Raw genomic sequence first — 13,628 nt, forward strand, 5'->3', positions numbered from 1 at the left:
TTGCCTTTCATGCATGACTTGCCCTTAATGCATATGCTGCCCTTAATGCATACACAACATACAGTTAACCATCTAGATATGAGCTAACTTCCTGTTTGGTATGTATCATATTGGCAAAAACACATTTTCACTAACTGTAGCGCCCCCCAGTGGCCGTATTCGTTAAGTACCCTCTGGGTGTACTGGAGATCATGTGTAAGAAATTTCGTTAAGATCTGTCAAGGCGTTGCTGAGATATGAGCTAACTTCCTGTTTGGACGGTGCGTTTGTCTTTGTTGTCAAATTTGATTGGCTGCTGTGCGCCGATGCTTTCAGCTATTGCTCTGTAAATTTCAGCATAGGTGGAAAATAGTCCAATGGTCATCTGACAAAAATTGTAGGACGAGCAGACAAAAATTGTGATTTTTGAATATGTCAAAATGGCGGGAAATTCATGATTGTAAATATGACATCATAGTATGCGTTGGATTCGGCTTGACCCAAGGATTTCAGCGATACCAAGCGTTTGATGAATTGAAGTCAGTACGGGCTAATATCGTCAAAAACACATTTTTGCTTATTGTAGCGCCCCCTAGTGGCGCATTTACACGAAAATCTTTACGTGTCCTCTGAAGATAGTGCTGATTATGTGTACAAAGCGGATTCCAAAAAAGTTGGGACACTTGGTATTTTGTGAATAAAATCAAAATGCTGGCATTTTCAAAACATTCAATATGTTAATAAGGTAGAGCATTGTGTACAGACAACATATCAGTTGTTAAAGCCAAGCAGAATGATTGTTTTGGGGTAATTATGTGATAATTTAAAATTTCACCCTTGCAACAAATTCCAAAAAAGTTGGGACAGGTCCAATAAAATGCTTTTTATGTTGGATAAGACTAAACACAACACAAGGGAGGAGACTTAACATTTAAATACTTTGACTGATGGCATGATTTTATTTTAAAAAATAGATATTTTGATGTGCGAGACATGATTTCAGCAGCTCAACTGATAGGTGTGTTCTTCGACTTGTTTACCTTCTTGTTATGCTTAATACGTGGCATATCCTCACTGCAAGAAAACAATTTTGTCACCTGTTTACTCTTATGATGGAACCACACTGTTGGAACATAGTAGAAATTGAAATTTGCCATCATTATGGGGCAATATCTTAGGCCTGTGCTCCAAAATATAATGCCTTGGTAGCTATGTATGCTGTTTAAAGTCTGAATATATCATTCAGCCCTCATTTTAATGCTCTACATGAGTAAGAAGACCATAACCAAGGCATCTCTGCACCCCTTTACCATCATATATGCAGTCTTTCAGACTGACCACTAAATCAAGCTGAAGTATTCATTTTCTTCATAACCTGGAGGGTGCATGACTCCATGATTTAAAAAAAAGAATGAAATATTTTCCATTCTGTAATCAGAGGACAGTTTCACATGTCACCTAGGTCCATATAGAATGAGCTTTGCCACTTGCAACTCTGTTTAATGTCTGCATCATGTGCCTTAATCAAGTGTTGTGTTTATGGTCATTTTTTCAACAGCTGTCATTGTTGGAGTGTCATAGTTGGCTTATTGACGATGGGTATGTCATGATCTCATAACTCGTGCAATGATTTCACAGAACTCTACATTACAGAAATAGGCCTTATATGCCTGCAATTTTGATAATTCAATCTTTCTGTGTAATAGATCAGTAATTAGTCCCTCAAAATCTTTGCTTCTGAGTGCCACAGCCTTTCTGTGATGGTATTTTATCTGTGCATTCATGTTGGCAGTCAATATAGTTCCTTTCAAAATATTCCTCCTTGTGTTATTTTTAGAATTATTCAACTATTAAAAAATTTTTTGGCCCTGTCCCAACTTTTTTGAGATTTGTTGCATGGGTCGAATTTTAAATGACCACATATTTCCCTCAAAACAATGTTTTGCCTCATTTTAACGGTTCCTATGTTGACCTAGTGCCATTGTTCATCTTATGCATGGATTGAATGTTTTGAAAATGCCAGCATTTTGATTTTATTCACAAAATACCAAGTGTCCCAACTTTTTTGGAATCCGCTTTGTATGAAATTGGGTTGTGATACAAGTAGCCGTTGCCGAGATATGAGCTCACTTCCTGTTTGGCGTCTTCGCCGCCAACTTTGATTGGCTCCTGTTTGAAGACGGTTTGATCAATCGTTCCAGGACTTTTAGGGCAGATGTATCTCAGTCCGAAGATGCCCTCATAGAATTTTCGTGATGATCGGTCAAAAATTGTGGGCGGGGCGTCATTTTTATTGATTTTCACAAAATTCAAAATGGCGGAAAAACTTTCCAGGCGGAAAATGACGTCATAGGCACTGGATTCGGCTTGGCCCAAGGATTCCAGGGATACCAAGTTTTTGAAATTCCGACCAACGGTTCAAAAGTTATAGCATGTAATGTACTTGCAACTTTGACCTGCTGGTGGCGCTACAGAGTTTGAGGTACCCCTGTGAAAAATACAAATCCTGGTCGTCTTATCAAGCCGAACGTTTCGGTCTTTGAACGGACTTTCTATCTTGAGCGGTTCTTCAAAACGAACCGTTCGTAGACGGAAGGAGAAAATTAAAAAAAAAAATAATAACCCGGAAACGGGTCGAATAACAATAGTATGCTTGCCGCATGGCAAGCATACTAATAAATGTACAATGAAAACAACGTGAATGTCAACTGGGATTACTATAGGGCAGACAGTTACCATGAGCGACGCGTCCCATCCCATCCGTCTCCGCCACGCCTCTTCACAGACTACGAATCCCACCTCAGCCCTTTGGATGGCGGTAATACGCAACCCTTGTCAGCTGCCACCAAACGCAACAGTAAGAGAAGAAGAAGGGGGGACAACGCACATCCATTTACATTGTGTGGGCGGAGTTCAGGGTATCTCCTTCTTGTACCATCACTGGGTGAACTATGTGAAAGACTCCTCGACAGAGGATATGCAGGCGCCCTAGTGGATAGCTGCCTAGAGCGTGTGCGTAATATTCAGCGCTCTGATTTGCTTACCAGTAGCCTAATAGCGGTCGGAAGAGTTCTAAAAACACTTCACCTGTCACCTTAGTGTCAACATATGGCCATATTTCCAATGACATGAAAAGTATTGTACAACGCCACTGGCACATTTTACAAAGTGACCCAAATATTGGCACTGCTTTTCAGGACCCACCGCGCAGTTGCTACAAAAGAGCACCGAGCCTGCGCGACAAATTGGTACGGTCACACCTACCTGCATCCACTCGACCGTCTTTTCCTTTCTTGGGCTGAATTCGAAACGGGAGGCAGTGACTCGATGACTCTCCTCCTACATAAACAGGTCACTGATCAGAGAGGCGAAGTTAGCTGATGAGGCAGCCGTTACGAACGGCACTAACGAGTGCGCCGCCTTGCGCATTTGATGTTACGGCGATTCTTGCGATTCTATGGCGGGAGTTACGTTCATCACGTTAGCGCTTAGCTTACGCATGCTATTTGAACGGTGAATGATCGTCAGACGGCGGAATCGTAAAATAGGCTATAAATAGATCTAGCGACAGCATATTTAGATACTACAATGTTGATTTATGCATTCGATTTTCAATATCTACATACATAAGTGTCAGAATAAAGAGTATGATAAGGTAGTAGCTTGGGTAGTAGCCATGTTTGTTTTTCAGGTTTCCGGTTGAGAGGGAGGTGGCGCACAGCATGTTGGGTACCAAGGCAGCGAAGTCAGCATCTGATGTATCCTCGAAATATCCTTGTTACGCCCACAAATGCAGTCAACTGCCGAGAGAGGAAATAAAGCAATTTTTCGTTTCGATCCACACTTCATGACTCGATGTCCAGTTAGCTCACTGGAAGGACAGCTGCCTTCCCTGTTTCGAATTGGGCCTCGATTCCACAAGGACATTTCAAATGCTTCAGCTGTGCAGCATGCAACTTCATGCTCACAGATAAAGAATTTACGCATCCCAAGACAGGAAAGACATACACAGTCAAGGGTAGAATTACTTGTTTGTCTACCTTTGTTGTTTATTTATTGTCCTGTCCTTGCCTTGTGGATTATTCTATGTTGGTAAAACGAAAAAAAAAACTGAATCTTTGAACACAAGAGCTCAATTAGAAGAAATGATGACAAATCTTCTGTGGCGAGGCATTTTCATTCTGCGGGTCATGATACAAACATGCTCAAATTTATGGGTTTAGAGGTGGTTAATCGATCTCCACAAGGGGGAGATAGAGATAACCATCTCTTACAGCGAGAGGCTTGGTACATCTTTAGTTTGAATACCTGCATTCCAAATGGCATGAATGAAGACCTACAACTGTCCTGTTTTTTATGAATGTGATGTTGTCATGAATGTATTGTTGGTTATGTTGCATTACACAACTGTAAATATGTATACTATGTAATGCACTGAATTGTATACAGTGAATGTCTCCAACCAATGGATTACCTTGACAGGTGGACTGAATACACCACTGTCATTGGTTGGCAACAGTAGGGTGTGGTGATGGGTGTGGGTATTTAGGATTGTTTTTTTTTGTTACTCTTGTTGCACACTGAAAAAGGCACACGCCGAAACGCGTCTGTGCAATGAAAAACACTACTATGCAAGGTGCGGTCTCCTTCTTGAAACATTGAATTTGAAATTTGGGCCAGCACCCTCAGAGATTTAAATAATTAAGAGTGACGCCTGCTCCAAGAAGAAAATTGACATGCCATAGGCTACAACAACATTAACACAATGGCTATAAAATATACTGCAACACTAACATTTGAAATTGATTATCATACTACATGGAGTTGTAGCCTAATGAAAGCAACAGGATATCTTACAGGAGATTTATATGTCAAAGGACGCCTTGACATGGCCCTGTAGGCTACAAGTCCATATCCTATATAGACTATATAGTCCATATTCCTCAAAAATGTATTACAAGAAGCTAACATTTCTCTGTTGCATCTAGGGGTGTAATATTGTACTAATACATTGTTCTTTGAACGTTAGTTTTGTATTGAAATCAGATGTAAATCGATACATTGATATGGATTGACGGTTGAATGAGAAGTAAAATGACGTGAGCCACGAATACAATGCTTTTGAGAGCGATTTTAGAATGATTTCATTTCACCGTCATTATCAAAGTAAGATGGCGCTGCCCTTGTGGCTGTGATATACAAAGTAGGAAGCATGATGGAGAGTAGATAACCGTAACAGCAGATGAAAATAAAACCGTTCACTTATTAAAACACATTACACAACACTGTTGGGGCCGTTCTAATTTGGACATTAAGCTGGTTCAAGCATTTGATTTGGCAGCATAATGGTTAGATCTAAATGTCCCTTTCACTCTGTCTATTTTATCCATGAAGGCACAACCATTAGAGGAGACTAGAGCTTCACACACTCTCCATAACCTAATTCTTGCCTACTCCAGTACACTAAAAAGCAAGTGACAGTTTTGCCTCAATTGTCGCCAAAGATCATTATGCATCGTTTTTCGTTCTCAAAATGTTGAAACATTGTCATTATTGAAGTGGTTATTGTGCATATTATTAATTAATGGTCCACTGTGTTCATTATTTTACAGGAAGAGCTGGAGCTTTTAACCCTTCACGAGGCACCCCATTAAGGGTAAGTTGACCACCCAATCAGAAGCCAGCCATGGGTAAGCGGTTAGGTGGGTGTCATACTTGTAGCCCAATGGTTGCCGGTTCGACTTCCAACCTGCCAGGTTGGTGGGGGGAGCCAGTGCTCTCCCCCTTCCTCCTCCATGACTAAGGTACACTGAGCATGGTACCGTCCCGCCCCGCCCCACTGCTCCCTTGGGACGCCATTGGGGGCTGCCCCCTTGCACGGGTGAGGCATGAATGCAATTTCGTTGTGTGCGGTGGGCACTTTGGAGTTTCCCAATCAGGCCTACACTTTTCACAATACAGCAAAAGGTGGCTATTTCAGGTACAAGCTATGTGTCAGGAATGTTGCTGCCTTATGCTTCAACTGCAGGTTTGCCTGCCTTTGCTGCAGTTTCTCAGATCATCTTGGTTTTGGATAGCATAGTTAAGAACTTGATTTTTATCCCATGGCTATATACACAATCGCAGTACGACGAGTTGTTACCTTAAAACACCACATTAACACTCCCTTTTAAGTAAGCAATGAAATTTGATAGAAAAAAACTTAATTTGTTAGAATGAGCTAAATGGATGTTCTTCCCCCCCCCCAGTGTCTTCCTGCCTGCTCAGATGTCCACCACAGCAAAGCTGCGAGTCATTTTTGATGATCTTACTGTGCGCAAATTGATTCTACCATCCGGTATCCCCAGTACTCTTCAGGATCTCAAGCTTGTCATCCAGAGCACATTCAGCACTCCAGATGGCTTTTGTCTAATGTATCAAGATGTGGAGTTCGGGGGCCAATTATTTACACTGACCTCTATAGAAGATGTGCAAGACAGGGGTACGCTCAAAGTTGTTAAAGTTGAACCAGTCATTGTAGATCTCTGTGCAGTGGAAGAATCAGATGGCGTGTCATCCACATCCTTAGCATCTCAGGACACAATTTTGCTCTCCTCATCATCTGATGAAAGTCCCTTGTCCCAACCATGGCCAAGAAATGTTGAAATTGGAGAAACAAAAGAGGCAATGGAAGAAGAGAGGGTGGTTCTACTCACAGAAGTGAAAAAGACCAACAACGAGGAGATTATCCGTGAGAAAATGGAGAAGACCTTTTCGTATCGACGGTTGGAGGTTGTCAACCAGATGCCCTCAGTCCCAGATGTCATGGCGAGATGGCCTGCCCTTTTCTATGAGTCTCAGGTAAACATTAATGTTTATGTCACACCTTCATGGCTGTCATGAGATATTTTGAAGTTAATTCAGGTGAAAGGTCTTTAATTCATTCATATAGCTTTTTATTTATACACATCTGAAATTAACCGGTCCATAAGTAGAAATAAAGAAGAGATTGTACACCATCTACATACATGCATTTCCTCCAATCTAAAACACTTCAATGTGTGTCTGTGTGTTGTATGCTTGTGTCTTCCTTTCTTTGTTTTTAGGTAAAGGAGGAGTTCAAGAGGATCACAACTATCCATCTGGACCAAACCTTTTTGACTAAGATGGATCTCTACACTCCAAAACTCCTGACCATCTTCAAGACAAAGGGTGGGACTGCAGGCACAAAAATAAACAGCGTCTTGGAGTCACTCAGTCAGGTGAGAACATAAAAAAGAACAATCTGCGCATTTCTAACCCCATTTATCTGTAATATAGAGCCTAGGGTTACTTGCCTGTTACATTTGCAGGTGTCCACACACTATATCTGTTCTCCTTTCTGTCTGATGACTTGGTCACGTTTGCTTTTTGTGAAAGCCCAGATGGTGACTTATCAGCCACTGGAGTACATCAGTTAGGGGCAAAATAATATTACAGTACATCCTGCTAATAAGACATGCCGATAATCAGTGTGAACTGTGTCAAGTCCCTGAAAGCTGGCCTGTATCCAGATGTCTCTTCCATGTTCTGTACACTTCAGACAGACACACAAGATATTCTTGGCACAGCTCACATTGAAGTTGTCATCTTGCACTGCCTGAGCGACTTCAGTGAATAATGGTCACCACCTTATGGCTCATCAAGGCATGAGGCAATGGCAAAATGCAACTAAAGCATAAGCCAAAATGGAGCTGAACAGAGAAATGGTCTGTGGATGCCACCTAACGAATCACTAATTTTAAGGGGATGTCTTGAAAATAACCTTTCATTTCCACCTGTTGCCTTTAAAATTCACACAGCAGTCCGTGATATGGATTCGCTATCAGTGTTGTATAATTGACTTGAAACGTCATTCTATTGTTTTGGTGTTCCTTTGCTCTTTTAAGCATTGAAGTTATTTATGCTGTTGTTTTTTTATACAGAAACAGATCTATAGCCATGATGCGGTCATCCGTTGTCTGATCCATTTCCTGGGAGAATCGGCAGAGGAGCTCATTAAAGACTACCAGGTGTGTGTCCCCCTTTGTCTGTGAACCTATTGAACGCATGTCGTTAACAACTACCATCCTTGTAATGCCATGTATGTGTGTAGGTGGCTGTAGTAGATATGCACTTGAGTATCTCTATGATGGCACTTTATGTATGTAGGTATGTATGTATGGGTTTTTTGTTTTGTTTTTTGGCGTCTTGTGTATCAGTGTTGTGTGTATGTGGCAGCTATGTATGTCCAGGACAAATTTCCTTCGGTATCATTAAAAAGGGTCTTGAATCTTGAGTCTGTCCTCCCCCTTTTACAATGGCTGCATTGTATTGGAATTGTATGGGCTGTACAATTTTTGACTACTTTGGTTGTGTTTGTGTTGTGTTTAGCAGGATGTTTCCAAGGATGTCATCGAACAAGACATCAAAGACCATGAGCTAAAGATCCTTGTGCTGGGCAGTGCAGAGGGTGTCTCCCCAACTGATGTCATCATTGTGATCGATGGTACAGAGGTATTGGGTGGTTGTAAAACGCTCACCAATGCTTGCATTCTGCTCATGGGCTTTGTGTACTCACTAGATCTCAGATATCCCCCATAATTGCAATATACATTTGAAGTTTTTCAAAAGTTGTTTTTGGAGTTGGATGATTTAAAGTTCTTCCCCAAAGTGGATTCTCTGTGGAGGAAACTGGTACTGTAAAAGGGAAATGAGACTACAGCACATGCGGTACAGATGCAATTGACTTAATTGTGAACTTGTTCATAACTGTTCATAAAGGGCTTTGAGTTATGCATCTTGCTCTTTAGTGTAGGTTTATTTAAGGACTTGAATAATGTAAAAATGGGCCTGTACAGGTTGGATTTTTCTTTTCTTTTTTTCATAATTTGTTTACTTTGAATTTCATTACTGTGTGTACTATAGATCAAATTATTAAGTTCCCTCTCAGTCTTTGAATCATTTATAGGACCCATATCACTCACCAGTACTTGCATTCTGCTTATGGGCTCTGTGTAATCAATTAGTATGTGTATCTCAGTTTGGAGCATATCAGAGCTTTAAAGTTTTTCAAAAGTTACATTTTGCGTTTGGATGACTTCAATATTCTCAAAAAAGTGGGTTCTTTGAGGGTAAATCTACTACTGTAAAAGAAGAATATGCCATTTGTATATTACAGATGAGTGACTTCACTTTGAATTCTGTGTGCAGAAGTCTGAGTTATGCGTCTTGCTAGGTTTGTTCAACAAGTTAAATAATGTACAGATGGGCATGGACAACTTATTGCCTTTTCCTTTTATTTTGAAGAATTTTATTCCTGGAATATTTTGAATATTTTATTATAGTGCACTATAGGCCAATTAGTTGGTTCCCTTGCAAACATTTTCCGTCCCAAGGCTAACTCATTCCTCACTTACGTGAACCACACACACACACACACACACACACACACACACACACACACACACACACACACACACACACACACACACACACACATACAGTTTGTTTCACATAAATTGGCCCAGACCAGAGATTACTTTTATACCGTTCTGTGATCAAATGTTTCTGGATTACTTCTCTTAATGGTACATTAAGAACAAGAGCTAAGCTAAATTGAGATAGATGATAACAGTAAGACAGGGGAGGCCAAGTTTAGATAACCAGTCAAGCAGAACTTGAGAAGAAGGATCACAGATGAGAGAACAGAAAATGAGTCAACTCTATTCATCCTTCTTCTCAAATATTGCTCAACTGTTTATCTCAACTTCACCTCCTTTGTCTTAGTTATATCACAGAATACAGTGTCTCTGAACATTTCAAGAAAGGCCACAAAGTGGACCCTCCCTACTCTGTCTCTCTCGCACACACACGCTTAAACACGCTCCCATTCCTATTTTTTTTGCTTTTTTCCCCCAGTGTTTTATTGAACGTTTCATTTTTATCATCTTGAAGAATTTAATTGTATCTTGAAGAATTTTATATTGTCATGTACAAAATGCCCACTTTTTTGTATGCAGGTTTTGCGTTGAAAAATAAATGGCAAAATTCTGGATATTGTGTCTTCATTTTTCAGGGAGATATTAATCTGTGTAAATGAGTAATATTTACTTATAGTTTTTACGTGCAAAACGGTGTACTAGGTTTTTACTAGTAAATCTTAATCAAAACATTACTAAGTAAAAAATACTTGCTTTCAGCTGTGAACATTACTTTGGTATTACTAGTAAAAAACTGTAAGGAGTTGCAAGTAAATTTTACTTAAAATTTGCCTTGTTAAATTTACTTAGTATTTTTGTGTGCAAAAGGTGTACAAGGTTTTTCTAAGTAAACCATGGTCCATATTTTTATCAGTTTGGTGCAGCATCACAAGGGGAAATGACACAGCCTATGAGGACCATCAGCTACTGAATGGTATGATTCCAACAGTCTCACCCTCAACACAAAGACCATGGACTATGTAGATCCAAAGCCGATCCCACAGCCCTCTGCATAAAAGGTGAGTCTGTGAAGAAGGTGTCCAATATGAAGATTTTTTCCCCTGAACCAACGTACTAAAGACCTGTTTTGGGTGGCTAACACATCTGCCATTGTAACGAAAACCCAACTGTGTACCAATTGTGACCAATAAAAGGCAAATTGTTTCAGTCGTTCAGCTTCCGGAAATCCCCTGTTGTATTGTCTGTTTTACTTTTACAGTTCCATTCTGTGTCTATGTTGTTCATGCCCATAAGAATTGACCAGTTGCAAGCTGATTATAACTTGATCCATGACCTTGGTCATCTTACAGTATCACATAGACCTCCCTTATACTGCACTGCAAAGCAAAAAGGCAGTAGGCCTAACTGCGTGGAGGGTCAAACTGAGTAAAAGCATTCAAAAAAGGATCCTGTTGTCTAGATCCAGTAGTTGTAGGTAGATTATTGACATGTGGTAGTTTTTTTTTTACTGTATAATGCACATGATTGATGACGTCTTAACATGGTTGCTATTCACTATAGTTGCCATCTCACCTCTATCAACCAGGAAACAGTTGAAGGATACATGGCATGGCCAAAAGAACTCTTGGCAGTCTTTATGGCCTCTTGGTTTGCGTTCAGACAAGCACAATAAATAATAATTGTGTTGGAAAGAGCAAGCTGAGAAATTGGTAGGCTAATCCATTCTGAGAAAATAAATCATAACTCACATAACTTTTGTTGAGTCCCGTTACTTTTCCAGACCAGAATGGCTTTCCTCACAGAATGTATAGTCTATTAATTAATTCATAAGCGCCATATACCTTCTCATGCAATATCAACTGTGTGGAATGGAGTGGAAACCACAGATGTTTTAAACATGAAGATAGACTATATTGATTAGTACAAAGTGTTTGAAGTGTTATAATGTTCCATAATCCATGCCAGATGCTTTAATTGTTATTGCCATAATAAATATGACCTTTATCATTAAATAATGTTTAAGTGTAAAAAGGTGAAATACACATCCAGCCTAATACTCTTTCTCAAGTGTTTGAGAAAGTGAGCACATAGGATTGCAAGTTTGCAGCACAAACTTGTTTTGTAGGTCCACTTGTTATGTGTCATGGAAAAGCCAATACAGCAAGCCAAGGCCAAGCAATATTACATTAAATGAATTTTGAAGTTCACTAAATTTATGGAAATACAAGCTGTTTTTGTAAACTCTGCATACATACACAACTCTGTATACATGCATGCACGCCACCCTTAGAGCTGGAGGTTGTAGGTGAGAAACATAGACATTGTCATGTATACATACAGTACATGCCACCCCTAGAGCTGGAGGCAGTAGGTGAGAGCGACGAGGGATCTAAACAATGTGCTTAAGATGTGATGCAACTCTGTGTATTACCAGCCTGTGTATTACATTACTATAAATTAGTAGTTATGAATATTGATCATTGTTACTTAAAAATAATGCATGTAGCCTATTATATTTGTATGTACTTGATGTCTCAGTCTGACATTATTTTCCCCTTTTGGTTGCATTCCCTCTCCCACCTCTGTCTCTCTCCCTCTCCAACACACACACACACACACCCTTCCCCCAAACAGAGCCCCCGTCCCTCTCCATCTACCCCTCCCCCCTCCCCCTGGTGGTCCCTGGCCAGGCCGTGACTGTGCAGTGTGAGGCATCTGGCTTCGTTCCCCTCTCTCTGGAGCTGGCCTGGGAGTTTGTGGGGGCCGACGGCAAGCCGCGGGCCCTGGGCCAAGGCAGCGTGAGCGGGCACAGGCAGGCCCTGGACGGCACCTACAGCCAGAGTAGCCGTCTGGAGCTGGACTCTGCCAAGCTGGGCCTGGGCCGCGGAGGGGAGGTCAGCTGTGTGGCCGTCCACAAGGGGGGAACCAGGAAGGCCAAAGTCGCCCTGAATGTGATCGGTAAGGGATGCTAGTGCACTTGCTTCTTAGCCAGGGTTGCCAGATGAGGCTGATGATGTCCAGCTCAAAAAATGCTCAAACCCCACCTGGAAGCACTAAATCCCTAACCTGATTTACATCATCTGGCTGCGTTCGGCTACGTCACGCGAGGGCGTTCCCATGCCTCACTACCCCAGATGGTAAGAATCAGGTAACTAAATCCCATGCAATTCTATTGATTTCAATGGCTAAAAATTGGGCGTTTTTTTCTGCTTAATGCCATTTTTACCCGCAGACGGCCATCCAAAGCAGCCCAATTGAGCGGGAAATCTCCCAATCTGGCAACACTGTTCTTAGCGCAGAGAGCATAGGCTGGAATGGCATGTTTTAGAACAACTGTATAGTTAGTTTAATGATGGTCTACAACTAGTAATAACTTTGGATGAAATAGCTTTTCCTTTGTAATTTGGACTGTACAGTTTGCTTTTCAGTTTTTTTTTATACTCATCTCAGCTCATCTCGTGTCAAACTTTTCTCTGTGTTAGGTGTCAGTGCTCCGTCCATTGAAGACTCCATGGCGATGGTTGCTGTAGCTCTGGGCCTGTATGGTCTCATTAAAGTGTTCAGTTGGACCTTCAGCTCAGCAGGTATGTCAGTTTGGCTTTAACACAGTACTTTTAACTTTGTAGTACTTATATATAAATATTTGTCTGACTGGTATTTTTACCCCCTTTCAAAAATAGGAACTGGTCAGCACCTAAAACACTTGCTGTTAGGCTACTGCATGTCTCAGTGAGTGCAATGCTGTGTGCATGATGATGCAGAAAGTTTTAATACTAAGGCATTTGACCATATTAACATGCCCTGCGGTTTTTGTTGTTGTCCTTCTGACTGTGTGCCCAATCTGTTTTGTGGTGCCATTACAGAAAGGGAAGTGATCAAGGAACATGCACTCCCATGAAATTCATCATTCGACAGACTTGTTTCTCAAGCGGATTTACATTCAGCATTTTTTACAGAATGCTTGTCTCTTATGCTTATGACCGATATAAGGAGCAATAATTGGAAAATATCCTACTAAAGGAATGCCTTTAAATCTGCCCTTGGCTACAGTGACATTTCTATGTGCTCAACGCATTGGCAAGATGTAACCATTAAAATAATTGATGTGAATTCTGTAAATAACAGTAACATGACAGCTGTAAATATTGTGATTCGAAGTTCATGATGATTGTAACTTTTTGGTGGAGTTGTTTATGAGTTGGGATAGTG

At 40.8% G+C, this 13,628-nt stretch overlaps 1 protein-coding gene across 1 annotated transcript; it reads left to right on the forward strand.

The window, feature by feature from the left end:
- Positions 1 to 6,246: 6,246 nt before the first annotated feature.
- On the forward strand, positions 6,247 to 13,317 carry LOC134436808 (uncharacterized). The gene is made up of 7 exons (XM_063186157.1): positions 6,247 to 6,819; positions 7,065 to 7,220; positions 7,923 to 8,009; positions 8,374 to 8,485; positions 12,054 to 12,377; positions 12,902 to 13,003; positions 13,283 to 13,317. Exons 1-7 carry the CDS (start codon positions 6,247 to 6,249, stop codon positions 13,315 to 13,317), a joined length of 1,389 nt encoding a protein of 462 aa, XP_063042227.1.
- The last annotated feature ends 311 nt before the right edge of the window (positions 13,318 to 13,628 follow it).

This window comes from Engraulis encrasicolus, chromosome 20 (assembly GCF_034702125.1).
Source record: "Engraulis encrasicolus isolate BLACKSEA-1 chromosome 20, IST_EnEncr_1.0, whole genome shotgun sequence".
NCBI classification, from domain to species: domain Eukaryota; kingdom Metazoa; phylum Chordata; class Actinopteri; order Clupeiformes; family Engraulidae; genus Engraulis; species Engraulis encrasicolus.

Coding starts and splice junctions, on each gene's coding strand:
- LOC134436808 (XM_063186157.1), top strand. CDS start 6,247: ATGTCCACCACAGCAAAGCTGCGAGTCATTTTTGATGATCTTACTGTG. Junction 8,010..8,373: donor AGCTCATTAAAGACTACCAG/GTGTGTGTCCCC, acceptor TGTGTTTAGCAG/GATGTTTCCAAGGATGTCAT. Junction 13,004..13,282: donor TTGGACCTTCAGCTCAGCAG/GTATGTCAGTTT, acceptor GTGCCATTACAG/AAAGGGAAGTGATCAAGGAA.